Raw genomic sequence first — 17278 nt, 5'->3', positions numbered from 1 at the left:
AATACAGTAAGACTACTCTCAACTCGAATCCTACGAAGTCGAAAATCCGTTCAACTCAGCAAATGTTCAAAGTTTTTTTTCCGTCCCCGATGTTACCATACATTTCAATTCACTCTTATTGCTCAACTCGAATTCGTTCAACTCGAACTTTTTTTTGACCAAAAGTTTTACAGTAAAACTTCTTCTTTCATCATGGGCCGGAGAAGAACATGGGCGACTAGCCGGATACGGCTTGCGACGAGTCGGTAGGCGTCGGTAGGCGTCGCGTTGCCGTCGCAAGCTGGCTTATGTCGAACCGATTGAGGAGCAACTGGCGGCCTCTCGTAGGCCGCTAGTTGCCGCTAATCGGCGATAAACCCAGTTGCGTCGGTAGGCGTCGCGTTGCTTGTCGACATAAGCCAGCCTTAAGTTGCTTGGATGATTTCCCACAGATTAAAGATTCCACTTTTTAAACACTCACAGATTTTCTTAGGGAAGATCGTGGTTGTTGAAGCAATATTCAGAAGAATCCCTGTGTATTATTCAACGTTGTCCTGCTAAGTTAGATGGCAGGAAGATGTTGTTTTTGTTAAATATGTAGAAGTTACATGAAGCTTAGATGTTCATTCTTCCTTCCATCCCCATGGTCACTAGGCAACCTCATGGAGACATTCAGTCATTTGTAGGCTAGTCCACAATCTCCAGCTTGGTTAGTGATCATAAATACCCGAAAATTAACTGCCCGTTGCCCGTTCACTTATTAAAAGGTTCACTACGGTAATACAAGCCATGTAGGATCGAATGTTTCATTGAGGTTCAATTTCCAATGATTTTTTTTACAAAATTCGTCAAAACCCCATCTCAAATTACGCTTTAAACTCGATGATATTTTCTGGTCCCAATGAATTCGAGTTGAGCGGAGTCTGCTGTGCCAAATTGACGCATGCGTTCAAAAGAGAAATATCCCGCAAAAGTTGATCCCAGACAATTTAGAGTCAATGGTGTCAAAAGCCCAGCTTATGGTGATTTAGGATTCTAAATCTTTAGAACACCAAACTAGGGTTCATTCACTAAGTATTTACACAAAATCCAAAGACAATATTAAGCATTCATGGAGAATTCGTACATCACGTCTCATTACCGCAAAGGAAAGTTAAGTCAGATAGCCAAGAAGTAAATTTAAAAGCCAAATGAAATCCAATATCAAACTTTGGCTCATCTCTCATAGTTACCACAGCTAAATGAATTCCAAATTCCCAGATTTTTCCAAAGGGGTGTTTCATGAGCGATTTTTCAATTTCCCAAATGGACATGAACAGATATCATCATGCTAGTCAACATTTTAGAGGTGACTGGTTGATAAATGCGATTCTCTAGAGAAATTGAGCAAATGCCCTTGGCAAATGCAACATGTGAAATGTAGGTGAATTTCCCAAATATTTCCCTGATTTGACAAAAACATTTCAAATTCCCAAATATTTCCAAACTGGGGAATAATTATTTCAAAATTCCCAATTTTTTCCCAGTTTTCCTGTACTGTGGGAACCATGGGCTCTACCCGCCTGTAAGATCACAATCAGACATTTCGACGAACAATGAGCTCTATCCGATGATGAGCTTAGGCTTACCAATAAAAATTAGTGGTCAAGCTATGGTGTCTGAAGAATTTTAAAAAAAAGAATTGAACAAAAAATTCATGAGTTTTGAACAAACCTTACATATGAATTTATTTCAAAAAAACTTGACAAATTGGACGACATAACAGGAAATATTCAAAACTTGCAATACAGTAACTCACAATTGCCCACCCAAGATCAGAATTTTGAAATCCCAATTAGAAAAATTTAGTTCATCATCAGCTATCCACATTTATCCGCCAATAGGGAGGATAATTGAGAATTCCCTATTCTGGTTTACAATTCAATTACTTAACTCAATAACTTAAGCGATGAGGAATTTCTGTGAATCATCAGTATCTTCAGTAGCTGAAACCTGTAATTGTCCATCCGGCATCTGAATCAAATACAAAGCTTGGTTTTTGTTGACATTGTCAACCGATTCTAGAATCATATCCGGGTCATTAACGACAAGCTGCAGGGGCTTCGGTTCCAACCTACGCTCGGACCGCGATTTATCCGGCCGAGCAATAATTCTCGGACACCGGACTCGCAACGGTACATCCATCGATTCATCATCACCTATTGCGGCCACAGATTCCTCGGTTTTAATTCCATGGCAATCGTTCACGTGTTTATTAAGCAAATAATTAAACTGAAACGAACGATGGCAATTGGGACATTTGTGTTCGCGAGCCTTGGCGTGAACGATCTTCATGTGTCGTCGTATATTCTCGACCAATCCGAATGTCTGGTTACAAATTTCGCAGCGATACTTTTTCACTTGCGTATGCGAGACGAAATGCGATTTCAGCATGTACAATGCGATGAACGCCTTGTTGCACACCTTGCAGACGTACGGTTTCTCGTTCGAGTGTTTCGTACGCATGTGTTTCGTTCTATGGCTGCGTGATCGAAACATAGCCGAACACTCGCTACACTTATACGGTACTTCTCCCGTGTGTATCCGCATGTGATCTTTTAAATATTCCCGACGCGGGAATACTTTATCGCATTCCTTGCATTGAAATCCTTCGCCCCGATGAATTCGCTGATGAAACGATAGAGATTTCGCTGTTTTGTACAGTTTACCGCAATCTTCACAGGTAAAGCAGTCCCGACAGCTCGATTCGTGTTCTTCTAAATCAGTGCGAAAGGCGAAAGATTTACTGCATGTCTGACAGACAAAATCGTCGGCATCATCAGTGGCGATGTCCGATTTTCCAGCTCGAACCCGTTTAATAATAGATCTCATGAGGGAATCATTTTCGGATTGATTCGAAATGAACTGATTTTCACGCTGATTCACAGATTCATTTCGACGCTTTTTTGAAACATGCACACTTTCTTCATCATCTTTATCTGAAATATAGAAAAAAAAACTTTAAATCATATGGCACCCAGTTAAATCTTTATTGTGCTCCATTGAAAAAGATCAACATTTCAAATCAGGATTCATTTTTCAGGCTAGGATGCAGGCCACAGCTGGAATTTTTTAAGAGCAGGTGGATATGACAAAAAGGGGCCAGGGACACCATGGATCACAAAATGCTTGACAATTTCCATTTTCAGTACCCCCTGGTGAACTAATACACTACAGTAACCAACAATCCTTGAAACTGGGTTTTAAAAGAGCCAAAAGCCTGAGAATTCAGACAAAAAATGACCTTTTTAGGCACAATCAAAGTCACGGAGCAGCCAAATATTTTTGTGATTATAGGCCTAGGGGCAGGGGGGGCAATAGGGGGTATAAATTCACATTTTCATGCAAGAATTTGAATAAATTCACTGAAAGAGTTAAAAAGGTCTACAAATTAAGTTAATCAAAGGAGCAGAGATGCTAGGGCCAAAGTACCAAAATTCCGGAATTAGAACGGGGGGTCAGAAAAATTCTCCCCCAGGAAAAATTTTGCGTTTTTGCATCACCGGAGATGCAGTATCACGATCGGCATCTTTCATCTGAAAATACGACGGCAGGCATTCGTTGTGCTTCACATCCCTCGCTGCCTTCTTATGCCGCGCGCTATCCGGGTGACGAAGAATATCTTTTTTCCCGCCACTACTGTATTTGACCTGGTCTTTACAAACGACGCAGTACGCCACGCCAGCTAAGTCTAACTTACGAATGTAGTTCGATAAGTAGTCCCCGTTACTGTCCTTACACTCTAGCCAGTGCCAGTTAAATTCATTTTTTATACCGCTGTCAATTGCCTTTATATCGGCCGACTCCCGACTGACAATCTTTCCGTGCGTGCTCATTTTGCAGACCGTCCCGCTTGACAGCTGCAGGCAAAAAGAAAGTTACAAAGCTGCGTGCCTCAGGACATAGCACGCGCATGGTAATAATTAAGATGATATTTATTAAATATCATCTTAATTATTACCACGTGCATCTTCACATTGTTGGCCGTCAGCGGGACGATGTACAACGGCGCGTAAAGATAATTGGAAATGGCGTCACAACAGTGGCGCTCCACCTACGCACGCACAGATACCACCACAAGCACACATATATACATTGTAGCAGAACATCCTCGGAAACGGAGACCAAGATAAAATAACACAGAAGCGACGACGAGTACAAGCAAACGAACGCTTTTACGGTCCATGCCATTACTGGTCGCCGCGAGGGATTCTCACCAAATTTCCGGAATTGACATCGGCGATCCTAAATTTCCGGAATTCCGGATATTTCCGGAAAACTAGCATCTCTGAAGGAGGGACTGCATAGCTTTATGATATTCAATCAAAACTTATGTTTTAAAAATGAGCGCAAATAATCGCAACAATGGGGAACTCGAGGGAACGCCACAAAATGGTTCCTAGAAACTGGAAACTTCTTTATCCCCGACCTTATTGAATTGTTGCTTTCCGAGAAATTCACGATTCATGGAATAAAGCAAACAGATTCACAAAATCACGCAGATTTTTTTGTCAAATTCACATTCACAAAGATCTATAAAATTCATGTATTCACTGGAAATTTTTTCTTCATTTCACAAAATCATGCATGAAATTCATCAAAATAATAGTTTATGAAAAACCTATTTGTCCTTTTATTGAACTGAGTAAAATGTCCTTGAATAGTAGAACACTAGGCAATCTGCCGGCATGATTACCGAGGGGGTTATCCGATGTAAGACACGACTAACAATTTAAAAAAAGATGACATAACTACATTTACTTTGTTCTTTGTGTCAATGGAATATTTTTTGTTTTGTGAAAAACATGCGCATGTACTCTTTCATTTTGCAACCTGCTTGAATGCAGCTTGTACACTAATGGCTTATACTCCCTACCTGGATATTGCGCACGTAATTTATGAACACTTCATTATTGGCAAACAGCACATGCCTCAATTCTGATAGTGCCATTTTTGGGCTGCAGATGTGTCTAGGGTTGATACATTCCAAATATCATGACAATCAATTGAAGCATCTTCGAAACTTTTTTAAGTAACTGGATTATGTCTTTGGATCAACAGGCGGATGGGCAAAAAATAAACGCAAAAGCCTGCTAGGGCAACCCGCGTTAACAATCAGGGTCATTTGCTGGTTGTTTAAGTTTGTTGGTTAAGTTTATTTGTCACTACTATAGGCCTATCAACTATCCTATGAGTAACTTGAACCAAATTTTGAGCAACTGGCCCCTGATATTTATTCAAGTTCAGTGTTAAAAAAAAAACATTTCTCTTGGTATATAGGTTAGTTAACTATTGAATGAGATCATATCAAATGACAAATCAAGCTTTTGATCTTTAAAATAGTCAGTAGAGTTTCCCATGCCTCTTAAAAGAGACATTTACCGCATACTGAAGTATGTACGTGTACTATGCATAAAAAGATCCAGATAAACAGGGATAACTAAAACTTTGGGTACCCTGACATGAATTCAGTATATAGCCCTATTATGTCATCATCAGCGCCATCTTTATAAGTATCAGATGAACTACACGATGTAAAAATTCCTTCAAATTCAACACTTTTGAATCATAAATAGTTAATTTATCCATCACTCAATACAGATAATTATTATTACATAAATTAAGATCGTAATGTAATTAATCACTATCAATTAATATTGTAACTATTTAAACATTACTAGATCTTTAACTATTTGATCAATACCATGGTAAGGTTACAATCCAGTTTTAATCATCACCTCAGGGTACGTCAGTTAGATGTCCAGTTTAACCAACTACTGTGTAACTGACGCCAAATTAAACAGAATCTGTCGGATTGAGTTGTGAATCAGATAAAACATCGAGTTGATGAGAAGTTAAAATAATTGGATTCTGTTGAAAATTCAACGGATTCCAAGCTTCGAACAACAATCGATTAACGATATCATCCTCCCTGCTACTGGGTACCGTTGACGTCGAGATTTTTACGCCGGAAAACTCATCTTTAGAATGAGTTTTCAGGTGAGTCTTCAAATTACTCGCTTGCGTAAAGGAACGATCGCAGAGTTTACACGAATACGGCTTCAATCCAGAGTGGAGCAGTTTATGACGTTGTAAATTGTAAGAACTGCTGAAAAGTTTCGAGCATTCGTCGCATTTATAGGGCTGTTCCCCCGAATGCGAACGAGCGTGAATCACACAGTTATTCCTCGTGTAAAAGCGTTTCCCGCACGTTTCGCATAGAAATGGTTTCAGGTCGGAGTGACGTCGCATGTGAACTATTAACGGACCCTTTTGTGAATAACGCTTGCCGCATTCGTTGCATTCGTGAATTTTTTCCCTGCAAGGCGGTGCCACATCGGGATGTAACCACCGTGTGTGTATATCTAAATATTTCTGATTACTGAATTTGCGAGGGCACAATTTACAACCTACTTCGCTCTTAGAACCACTCGATTTCGCTTTTCTATCATTTTCGCTTTTATCCGGTTCGGAATGAATTTTCGAATGATTTTTCAAATAAGCAGCGCTCGTGAACGTTTTTGGACACGAGGTGCAAATAAACGGACGTTCTCCGGTGTGGCATTGACGCTCGTGAGTCTGAAGACTGATAAACTGACGGTATTGCTTTCCGCACGATGCACACTGATAAGGTTTACTACCCGTATGCGTCAACAGGTGGCGCTTCAAATTACACGAAGTCGGAAATTTTTTATCACAACGGTCGCACGCGAACAAATTCACGCCGGTGTGAGTTTTCAAATGCAATTTTAAATTCGGTCGGCGAGAGAAGATTTTTTGGCAAAAATGACAAACGAAGTCATCACCAAGTTTATGTCGCTCATGTTCATGGTTTTGTAAAGCAACGCGACTTTTGAACGTCTCCTCGCACAAACTACACCGAATCGTTTGTGATTCTGGCCTCAACGAATTCAGTTGATTTTCATTCCTATTATCGCCGGGTTTAAGAAATAGTGGTCGTGTCTCATGTGAGTCTGACCCTGAAACAGGCAAACATATTAAACGCTTAAGAGACACCGACCACAATGAGGTACCAGCACCGCTACCGTGGCAAGTGAGGATTCATCAGGTTCGCAAGTGGTTTTGCAGTTACCGTGCTGCTTGAATTTCTACATTTTAATGAATTTTGAATCAAATTTTATTATCAGTAAATAATTTTTCGGTGAAATCTATTATATAGATTTCATATTTCATATATGGTATATTTCATACACCTAGTGGAAAAGCAATTTTATACATCTCCTCGATGACTTGTTTGATCCTATTTGAATTTGGGAGCCTAAAAATCCAGTCCAAATTTCATCCATACTGAACCAATTTTCACTATGCATAACTATTGGTGCACCATCTGGTATGTGCCAGTACCTTAATCCAAGATTCAAACTCTAAATTCTCAATAATCATTTGCATTGTAACTTACCAAAACAGTCAGATTTATCAAGCGGACGTTTTTTGTCATCTGACTGCATTTCTAAATGTTCCTCAACTGGTTGAACATTCAAAAGAACTTCGCCATCAGCTGATGCAGTTGAGGATGTCGTAAATCTATCAATCACATCATCAATAGTAGTCTGATAATCCGGTATAGACAATCTTTGATGACTGTCTGGTGGCATATCTACTGTAACCATAACCAAAAAAAGAAAAAAAAAATATTCAGTGGTCAAATTTTGCCAAAGATGAAAGTTTGTTCATTCAACCATAACAAACCAACTCGTCCTTTTTACCAGGGACGTGTGCCTTGTATGATATTTCTAGAAGTCTATGAAGCACCAACAATATCCTTAATATTGGTAGGAATCATATAGAAATCTATCAAAATTCAGTTCCACTGCAGTGACAGGGTAAGACCTACTAACTCTCATCAAAATAATACACAGCACCAAATATTGATAAGTTACTAATGAGAGACTAAGTGGTTACTATAATGATGCATCTTCATAGTTTTATGAATGCTCATAGTCATCTGCATTAACTGAGGCTTGTTTTTGACTGATTAAAATGAAATTGATATCGAATTTGTGAAAAGCGCCAATATACCGTATTTGATCAATTACAGATACCGTAAAAACCGGCGTATAAGTCGAGTTTTTAACCCTTGATTTTACCACTAAATTATTGACCTCGACTTATACGCCGAGTACAGTTTTCTACGAAGTATTTTCAGGTCACAAGAAATATTGATTCTACCAGACAAAAAAGACTATAACAGTGCTTTAACAGTTTGAATAATTATTCATGATAAATAAAGTTATTTAATGAAAAAAACTTCTTTCATTTTGACACAGCTTTATTTAAAACGATGTATTCATATATGCGCGCTCATAGCAGCGCTTAATACATTAGGCTATATATAGCATGTGACTCACACTACTGTATCACTGTATGGTAGTGTATTATACCTGAGTGTGTGTAACAGTCTATTGATTAACACACAGCAGCAATCAGGCTGACATGTGGCCGCGTGCATGAAGGCACACATCGTTATCAAAACAAACTATTCAATACAATGATACTAGTAATTATTCTTCTAAGAGACGGGACTCGACTTATAAGCCGGATATATGTTAAAATCATAAAATGTAGGTCTAAAAATCGACCTCCACTTATACGCCGCGTAGACTTATACGCCGGTTTTTACGGTAAGTTTGTGGCACTGTGATAACTTTAAGTTCATTAATGATACCAGGCGGGTGTGATTATAACGCAATCATTAAGTTTGTGTTCCTTTAAAATGATAATGGCGCCTAAATGACTGGCACTATGAAGCGCAACCCAAATACGTGGAAAACAGATTTACACAATTTCATATTGAATTCATTAATCAAATCAATTTTTCACCCATAACTTAATGGTAAACACACGCATTCGTACACGCAGCAACAGGGTTCTTAAGCGGGGCGTAGGTCGGTCTTGCAACTTTGCAACTCATTTTTACCGGCAGCAACGATCGCGTTGCAGCGACCAACCAACCTACGCTACCTTGCAACTGCCAGCGACGGGTTGCGACTGCCAGCAAAGCCAGTCGCAATGAGTCGCACATGTTCTACTTTCGGCGACTGTCGCAACCGACCTACGCGCTCTTGCGACTGGGAGCAAATAGTCACACACAGTCGTTGACAATCGTGTCACAACCGACCTACGCCCCAACTTGTGACGCAAATCTGACTTTTCCCTGACTCCCGACTAAAAATTCCTCGATTCAATTATAAAAGATGTCATCGGTAAGGGCTGTTTCCTCACTGAGGCTCAATGTGCCATTGTCACCGGCATAAAAACAGAGACATTAGCGAAGATCACATGAATGTGTTAAGCCAGTGCCACACTCTCTAATTAGACACGGACCATACTTGTCAAATTGTTTCTCTCTAACTTTGCTATTTTCCAGAAATTCAAAGAGACAGCTGTGAAGCACAAAGCCTCAGAAAAATTACTGAGGTCTGTTTCAGATCTCCCGATTTTCATTCAGAAAATGTCAGAATTCCCTGACTCCGTGAGGGCTTGGACTTAAGACCATTCTAAGACCAATTTAGTTCTATAGCCAATCTAACAGACCACTTTTGGTCTTAAGTCTTGACTAAGGAACCAGCCCCAGGAGCCTGAACCCACAGATGTGAATTAGAGTTAGACATAGCTTTCGAGAACAGTTGATTTTCACTGGGTTAACTCAAGTAGGTTAACTGAGAACTGGATCCTATTGAATGGTCCCATTCCTCGCGACAAATTGGTTATACCCGTACCATTTTGATTAGTCGTAGTCAATGTCTGATTAGAACGCTTTTCTCTCCATTTCTTCCAAGTTTCTTCATCAACGTTCAACACTAACTGTTCAATGACGTTTGAATTCAGGAGAGCATCTTCCTGAATTTCAACCTAAAAATCAAGAGATAAAAACACAGTTAATTATCCAAAAAACGATTCAATCAAGAAACATAAACCGGCAACAACTTGCTGTGTTTCCTCTGCTGTGATTAATTAAATAAAGACTTCTAGCACCACTGGTGTGTTTGACTTGACCATGAAATTGTTCTAAAACAATCTACTGTCTGTTACATATGCTCTCTGTGCAATATTTTGATCCGTAATCTCATTAGTAATCAGTCGATCTCCGCATATTATGCATCAATTTGTTCAGTAAGGATTTTGCATTCAGAAATAAACTATGAATTCACGTGAACTGGTTTTTGTTTTCATCTATCTGCCATTGTTTTCCTAGAATACGCTGGTGTAATGCAAATAATGCAAATAAAAACACATTTAGCGAAAAATCCTTACTGAACGAATTGATACTGAATAAAGGTAGATCAAGTGGTTATTAATGAAATTATGGAACGAAACATTGCACGGAAAGCATGCAGTAATTCTTTCGTTCAGCCCAGCGACACTTAGCGAAATTCAATATAGAATCTCCCCCGAGCCTGATTTCATAGACTGGGTATCAAATTTATCCTCAAAGGAGATCCTCAACCTTGTTACTCAAGCACAGTAACAATGAGAAACATGGTGGTGATAAATAGCCAATTTCAAAATGGTTAGGAATGTTCAGATTAGTATATGAAACTGGGCCCTGGTGAACAAATTTAGAAACCAATGACTTTGAAACTCATAAGAATTATAGAATGTGTCATGAGCTACAACCTTGAAATTGATCAAATAATTCGATAGGTACTAATGAATATCAGAGCTGTCAACCTTTCACCATTCATGAAGTACTAATCCTAGATTCCATTAGTATTGTCAATAATGTTGTAATATTTTCATAAATTTGCCTAAAAGCAGGGCTGTTCTGAGTATCCCCCTCAAGCATAGAAATTTTTCATGAAAATGTTCTGTCAAAACAAGCCACCTATGCAAAGTTGAGCCAAGAATCCGCTGTAGTAAGAACATCCAACTGCACGAACAAAAGCAGACCTGCTAACCATGTGCATCCTCACTTGCCATGGTTTTATAGCCTACCGCCAAAGCTCACACCAACATAAACCCTGGCTACAGTTCCTTCATTATTACACCACCCAAGATTTCTTGGGTGGACAGGTTGTCACATACATACTCATAGGCCTAAACATGTTTTTTTTTTCATCGATATTAAACACTAATGTGTGCGAAATGAATTTCAGGTAGCTAAACTATTCAAATCAATATATCTATTAGCAAATAACCCTTGAAACTAATATCTATTGCATCACTGATGAAGTAGTACCAGTAAACCCGTAGCAAATCTGCCACTGCTACGGAACTCTCTCTCATTGATTCCTGTGAATATGAAAATTCCAAGAATTTCCTGTGCTGTTGCACTAAGGCTATGACATGCAGGGGCGGATCCAGGGGCATGTTGTTACCATGTCGACAATAAAAAGGGCATATATTCTTAATTTGGCGGGAAGGCGTATCAGCAAACTTTTTGAAATTTTACCATCATAATAGAGCTTTCTGAGCATCTCTGAGAGGCATTTAGTCAAGAAACATAGGTTATATGTTGAGGAAAAAAATCTATTGTGTATCTCAGGTGGTACAACAGCAAATTTTGATACAGAGAGAAAAAGTAATTAGGGGTCTAGGGACACCATGCCCACTTGGGAAGTGGTTTCAAATGCTCAACAATCTAACAATCTCAATATATAACGCCCCCTGGTGACCATATACAAATACCAATGACCTTGAAACCCACCACAATCATAGAACATGTGAGCAGCATACGATTTTGTAATTGATTGTGATACTCTACTATTCAACACCCCCTGGTGACCATATGCAAAACCCAATGACCTTGAAACTCACCACAATTGTAGTACATGTCATGAACAACAACATTGCAATCGATCATGGTAACAAAATAGGCCTATGCCTAGGTACCAATCTAATAAGGAAATACTAAGTTATTCTTCTATTCAACGCCCCTGGTGACTATATAGAATAACTAATGTCCTTAAAAACTCACCACAATCATAGACGATGTCATGAACTACAACTCTGCAATTGATCATGGCAACAAAATATGCCTAGGTACCAATCTAAAGGAAATACTAAGTTATTCTACTATTCGACGCCCCTGGTGACCATATAGAATAACTAATGTCCTTAAAGCTCACCAAAATCATGGAAGATGTCATGAGCTACAACGTTGCAATTGATAGTGGTAACAATATATGCACAGGTACAAATATAATATAGAAATGCTAAGTTATTGTATTATTCAACGCCCCCTGGTGACCATATACAAAAACCAATGACCTTGAAACTCACCAAAATCATAGAACATGTTATGGGCTACTAATTTCCGATGGATTATAGTAATAAATTTAATGTGGAAAAACTTTTTCCCACCTACCAATGAGTACTGATGACAGCAAGATGGCCGCCAATTGCATCATAATGGCTGATCAAAAATACCTGCCTCAGGTATAAAACATCCCTTTCCAAAGAATACCCATCACAAATTGCAATGAGAAATGACAAACCAGTAGGAAGCTACAGCACCCAGAATTCCGGCCAAAATTGACATTCTTGGGCACTAAACAGGTCATAGGACGGCCATCTTAAGTCCAATCAACCCAATTTTTTTATGTTGATGTGCCCTTGGTAGATTCAAATATAAACGAAAGATCAAGGTAATTGATAAACGCGTCTTCAAAATTTCCCTCAAAAACTTCAAAAAAGTGTAAAAATTGCTGATTTTGGCGAACAACAATGGCTGCCAGTCGACCATCTTGATTCTGACAGGGCCGGTTTTTGGGCTGAAGATGTGTCTAGGGTAGATACACGTATAAATATCAAGACATTACATTGAAGCTTCTTCAAAACTTCCCAAATTAACTGGATTCCATCTACGGACAGACGGCGGACGAAAAGTGAACGCAATAGCCCGCTGGGACTAACGTCCCAAGTGGGCTAAAAAGGCACTAAAGAATTCCGACAACACGGTCTAAATCCACCCCTGATATAAACTTAAATGATTGGTAGAATAAATTTATAAGCCAGAGAAATGCTACTGATACAACTAGGGGATTTAAGTTAATTCGTTGAATAATTCTCCGCACATTTTTACCTTTGCACAAAACTGACTGTTTAAAAAGTCTGCGCAACTACTAGTCGTGCAAGCTAAACTGATCGCTCGACTCACTCATGTACTTAAAAATTTAAATTTTGGAACCGATTTTTTCATACGAACCTTTATGTGATCGCAGTCAATGCCTAATGAATTTGCATTTACTGTATTAAGTTTTAAGCTCATCCATTCATCAAATAATGCAAGGATCCCTTCCGTTTCACTCAGTGTTTCTATTTTCTGTATATGAATCCGCAATGATTTCATCAATGACTTCTCGGTAACATCCACTGAAATTAAAAAAACGTTTAGAACAAGGAAATTCCATCAAAACCAGGCAAGGATCCTGGAGGTGCGTTTGGTTTCGAATCCCAATATTGCAAGTCAAAATTCTACTGTGTTGCGCTTGCGCTTACCTTACTCCGTAACCGGAGCGGAGCTATCGTACTCTCTATACTGACTACATAACCAGAGCCATATCATTAATTTTACGCAGTGGATATTTTACCGATCAGGCGGAGTATCTATTTCCGCTATTTTAGCGTACATCGTCGCTGATGGTTGCATTACTTCTTTATGCAGGGATGAAAATTAACCTTATATGAGCACTTTCGCCCTAGATGATGTTTGTAGAATGACGGCTAGGTACTAGCTATTAGCTGTTATTGTCTATTTATTTTCTATTGTCCACGATAGGTATGTTCATGTCCACGCGGGGCGCCACTATCGATTGTGACGACCATTATTGATTAGGAAAAGTGTGATGCGCGTTTTTACTACGCGTTTTGACATCGCGTAGTAAAATCATTCATAAAACCTGTCTATCAATGCAAATGAGCTAAAATCTTTTGGAATCAACCAATAAGATCGATCTTTATCACTTGGGGGTTGGTTTATGGTATAAATCCGCATTTTAGTCGAAGAAAATAGAAATCGAAATATACCCTTTTTCAAGAGAAAAATTCGTCAGCTTAGGACCCGGAATAAGCGACGAATCATCAGGAATCGGAAGGTTTAGGATCTTAAAATTCAAATACTGAAGACTGCATGATTTTATTTCGTGTCGGGGCTGAGCGATCGTTGCCGGAAAAGTCGATGTCTAAGTTTTGCGTTGAAGCGAGCGATACAAAATGGCGGCCGGCACTTGTTATTGAATGACGACGCGCCGCGCTGCTCGTGATGAGATCAATATTCAACAATTATTCATCGGTCTAGCGGTGAATTATTGTATTTATTTTCCGATTCATAATTATTCATCACTATATTTCTGAATATTAGGACAGATTAAGCTAAATGATCGACAAAAAAAATTTTTGCGCGTGCGAATCGCCACTACGCTCCCGTCGGTAAAGCGGCTGTTGAAAGAGGGAGGCGTCTAATGGGATGAATTGAGGCTTGTGACGGGCAAAAATAGAGGCGCGTGATGGGACAGTGAGGCTCCTGAGGGGATTTTCCGAAAGCAGCAAAATTGAAATATATATAAAATATTGTTGAAATTTAGCTCAAAACAAAACAAATGGATTATGATTTAGTTATTATTAGTAGTATTATTACTATTGCTTGGTTTATGTTACTAAACTGATTGATTTTATTATGATATCATGAATATATTTCAAATTTCAGCGTTTTGAGCTAGGCCAAGCCTAATTTTCTGCTTTTCTTAACTAAAATTCATTTAGCAAATAATATATAGAATTGGTATATTTAAATCAATTTGCAATAGGAGCCTATGGTTATAGACCTAACTGACAGACCTTGATAATCATGTTTATTCATTTCAAAAATTATGTAGTGAAAAAAATAATTTCATCTGAAATCATATCAATATTTCACATTTTTTCTTGCCGTTACCATGGAAACCTAATAATAATAATCTATATAATCATAGATATTCCTAGATAAACTGTAGAGCAAACAAACTATTGATAACTAGTTATTCTATCCCCTTTCTACATCATAACTTTTGATCTAACATCGATATTTTCATTATTTTACCATTTTTCGGCTGGTTTCCATGGAAACCATAGGCATTTGGAATCAGATAAAAATTTTGGGTCTTTCAACTGTCACCTGAAAGTGCTATGAGTGTATTGCTCTTTAAATTTCTAGTCTATCTCTTTTAGTTTAAGAGATATTGAAGTTTGTTTACATGAAATATTGCCTTCTTAGATCACAGTTTTTGTGTATTGAAACATGAAGACACTTTTCGCTCAAATTTTCAAACTTCAATTTGCGACATCTCAAAAACTAATGAAGATAATTCAAAAATTTAAAAAGCATATTGTTATTTGAGCCCTCCCCATTCCAACAAGCTTTCTTTCAGTAAGATTGGAGCTATTTGAATTTTTTATGGATATAGCTATCCACGATCTTTTTGGGATATTTCGTTATTTTGGGTGTGCATACCTCAAATAGGTCTTAATCGAATCACCTGAGTTGTGCAGTCCAGATAAATCATCGTTTTTATATCCATTTTACACTGTTTAGAAGGATTGATGAATATTCTCGAAAATTGAGCTTTAAATCGGCTTAAGAGCTTAATAATGCTTCGGCAAAAAGAAATAGAAGCCTAAATAAATCATTGCTGACTTACCCATATATTGTCGACTTCCCATAACTGTTTTTCAGCATTCAAATTCACAACAGCAACACACAACCTGGAAAATAGAAGTTTAAATGGTTTCCTGTGATAAATAGTCTGACCATCGATAAGGATTTGTGAATTTGTGGTAAACTATCGATGGAAATTGCTTCGATTGACAACAACATTCACTAAAAAATGATAACATACAACAACACAACAGTTCTGAATCATAAATACCACATCTAATCCAGAAATAAGCATCAAATATTTGTTATTCGCGAAAAGAGGAAGATCTTTCTGTCCAACCGTTTCGACCAAATTCAATTCAATTTTGAATTCAATTCAATACAGTTTTATTATAATGTATGTGCAGCCTATGACAGACGACGGACGGGTTCCCATTTTTTTAAACCGAAGTCTAGTACCGTTTACGGTCAGCATCAACTATATGTCTATTTATTAATGGATGAGACCTGTTTTTCTGGGATATTTTGCTTACTTTTTGGGATACGTACCTCATTTATGTCTTAACAGAATGCCAAAAGTCACGGACAACACCTGAATATCCGATATTATTCCAGTTCTGTACCGATAAGATGGATTGGCAAAAAGACTCCTTAAGTCCAGTTGAATGAGAGAGAAAATCCTCCATTTTGTGAAATTTCTTGGATTTGAACATTGTTACCAATATGTATCCCAAAAAGTAAGCAAAATATCAGAAAAATAGGTCTCATCCATTAATAAATAGACATTAGTCGAGTTATTGGTTTCTTTTATTAGTTGTTCAATTATGTAGTTTTGGTGTGCACGAAACAAAAAATGAATACCGGCAGTTTTTTGCTGTTTTAACACCGCGCCCGGCCAGAGCTGTTTTTGTCAGTAGTAAATAAGTCACACTTTGAATAAACGCCGCTCAGTGACGAGCGGTCGCTCTTCCCGTGTCCGGTCACCTCTTTATATCGCGTAGGCTTAACACTACTACTGTCTGTCACACCTACTCTCCGTGCGACGTTTTGGTCCGTAATTTCGTTAATAATCGGTTTATCTACCTTTATTATGCATCAATTTGTTCAGTGAGGAATTTGCATTCAGAAATAAACAACAATTTTCACTTAAGTTGTTTTTGTTTTCATTTATGAGCGATAGTTTACTCAGCATACGCTCGCGTAATGCTGAAAAATCCGCTCCGCGGACGCTCGGAAACGTTACAGTGACGTCATCACCTGCTCATTAGCATATCAAAATACAGTGGTGACAGTAGTTAAAGCGTTATGTGATGATAATATGGATTTTAGGAAAGTGAAAATCCAGTTCAAAGTTCATTGAAAAATAAAATATTGTTGACCGAGTGCTCGTCACAATATCTAGTAGGTTAGCTGGTTATGTACACTTGACTCGGCTCAAATCGGATATTGGGACCATAAAAATGTAACTGACTTGAGCGATATCCGAGTTGGATGTTATGTATTCCGTGAATAGTGTCACAAAAATAGTTTGACAAACATCCGAGTTGAACGGTTTATCCAAATTGATCAGATCAGACTCAGGCGTAGTCAACGTTGATTCCCCATTTAGGAAAATCTCGAAGGTTTCACCCGGGCGATTCACGTTTTCATACTAATAAAGCATCG

At 38.3% G+C, this 17278-nt stretch overlaps 1 protein-coding gene across 3 annotated transcripts; it reads right to left on the bottom strand.

The window, feature by feature from the left end:
• Positions 1-1703: 1703 nt before the first annotated feature.
• LOC141905957 (uncharacterized) lies at positions 1704-15961 on the bottom strand. 3 transcript variants are annotated; one of them, XM_074795085.1, is made up of 6 exons: positions 15855-15961; positions 15657-15720; positions 13187-13353; positions 9759-9891; positions 7439-7639; positions 1704-2957 (listed from the first exon to the last, which is right to left on the bottom strand). In XM_074795085.1, the coding sequence occupies exons 2-6, from the start codon at positions 15676-15678 to the stop codon at positions 1921-1923; spliced, it is 1560 nt and encodes a 519-aa protein (XP_074651186.1). In that variant the 5' UTR covers positions 15679-15720; positions 15855-15961; the 3' UTR covers positions 1704-1920. The 3 variants fall into 3 exon arrangements, with proteins under 3 accessions (XP_074651186.1, XP_074651185.1, XP_074651187.1); XM_074795084.1 differs by having other exon boundaries at positions 15885-15958; XM_074795086.1 differs by having other exon boundaries at positions 7439-7636; positions 15885-15958.
• Positions 15962-17278: the final 1317 nt, after the last annotated feature.

The sequence above is a fragment of the Tubulanus polymorphus genome, chromosome 5, assembly GCF_964204645.1.
Source record: "Tubulanus polymorphus chromosome 5, tnTubPoly1.2, whole genome shotgun sequence".
In the NCBI taxonomy this organism is placed as follows: domain Eukaryota; kingdom Metazoa; phylum Nemertea; class Palaeonemertea; order Tubulaniformes; family Tubulanidae; genus Tubulanus; species Tubulanus polymorphus.
This window is presented reverse-complemented; position numbering and strand designations above follow the sequence as displayed.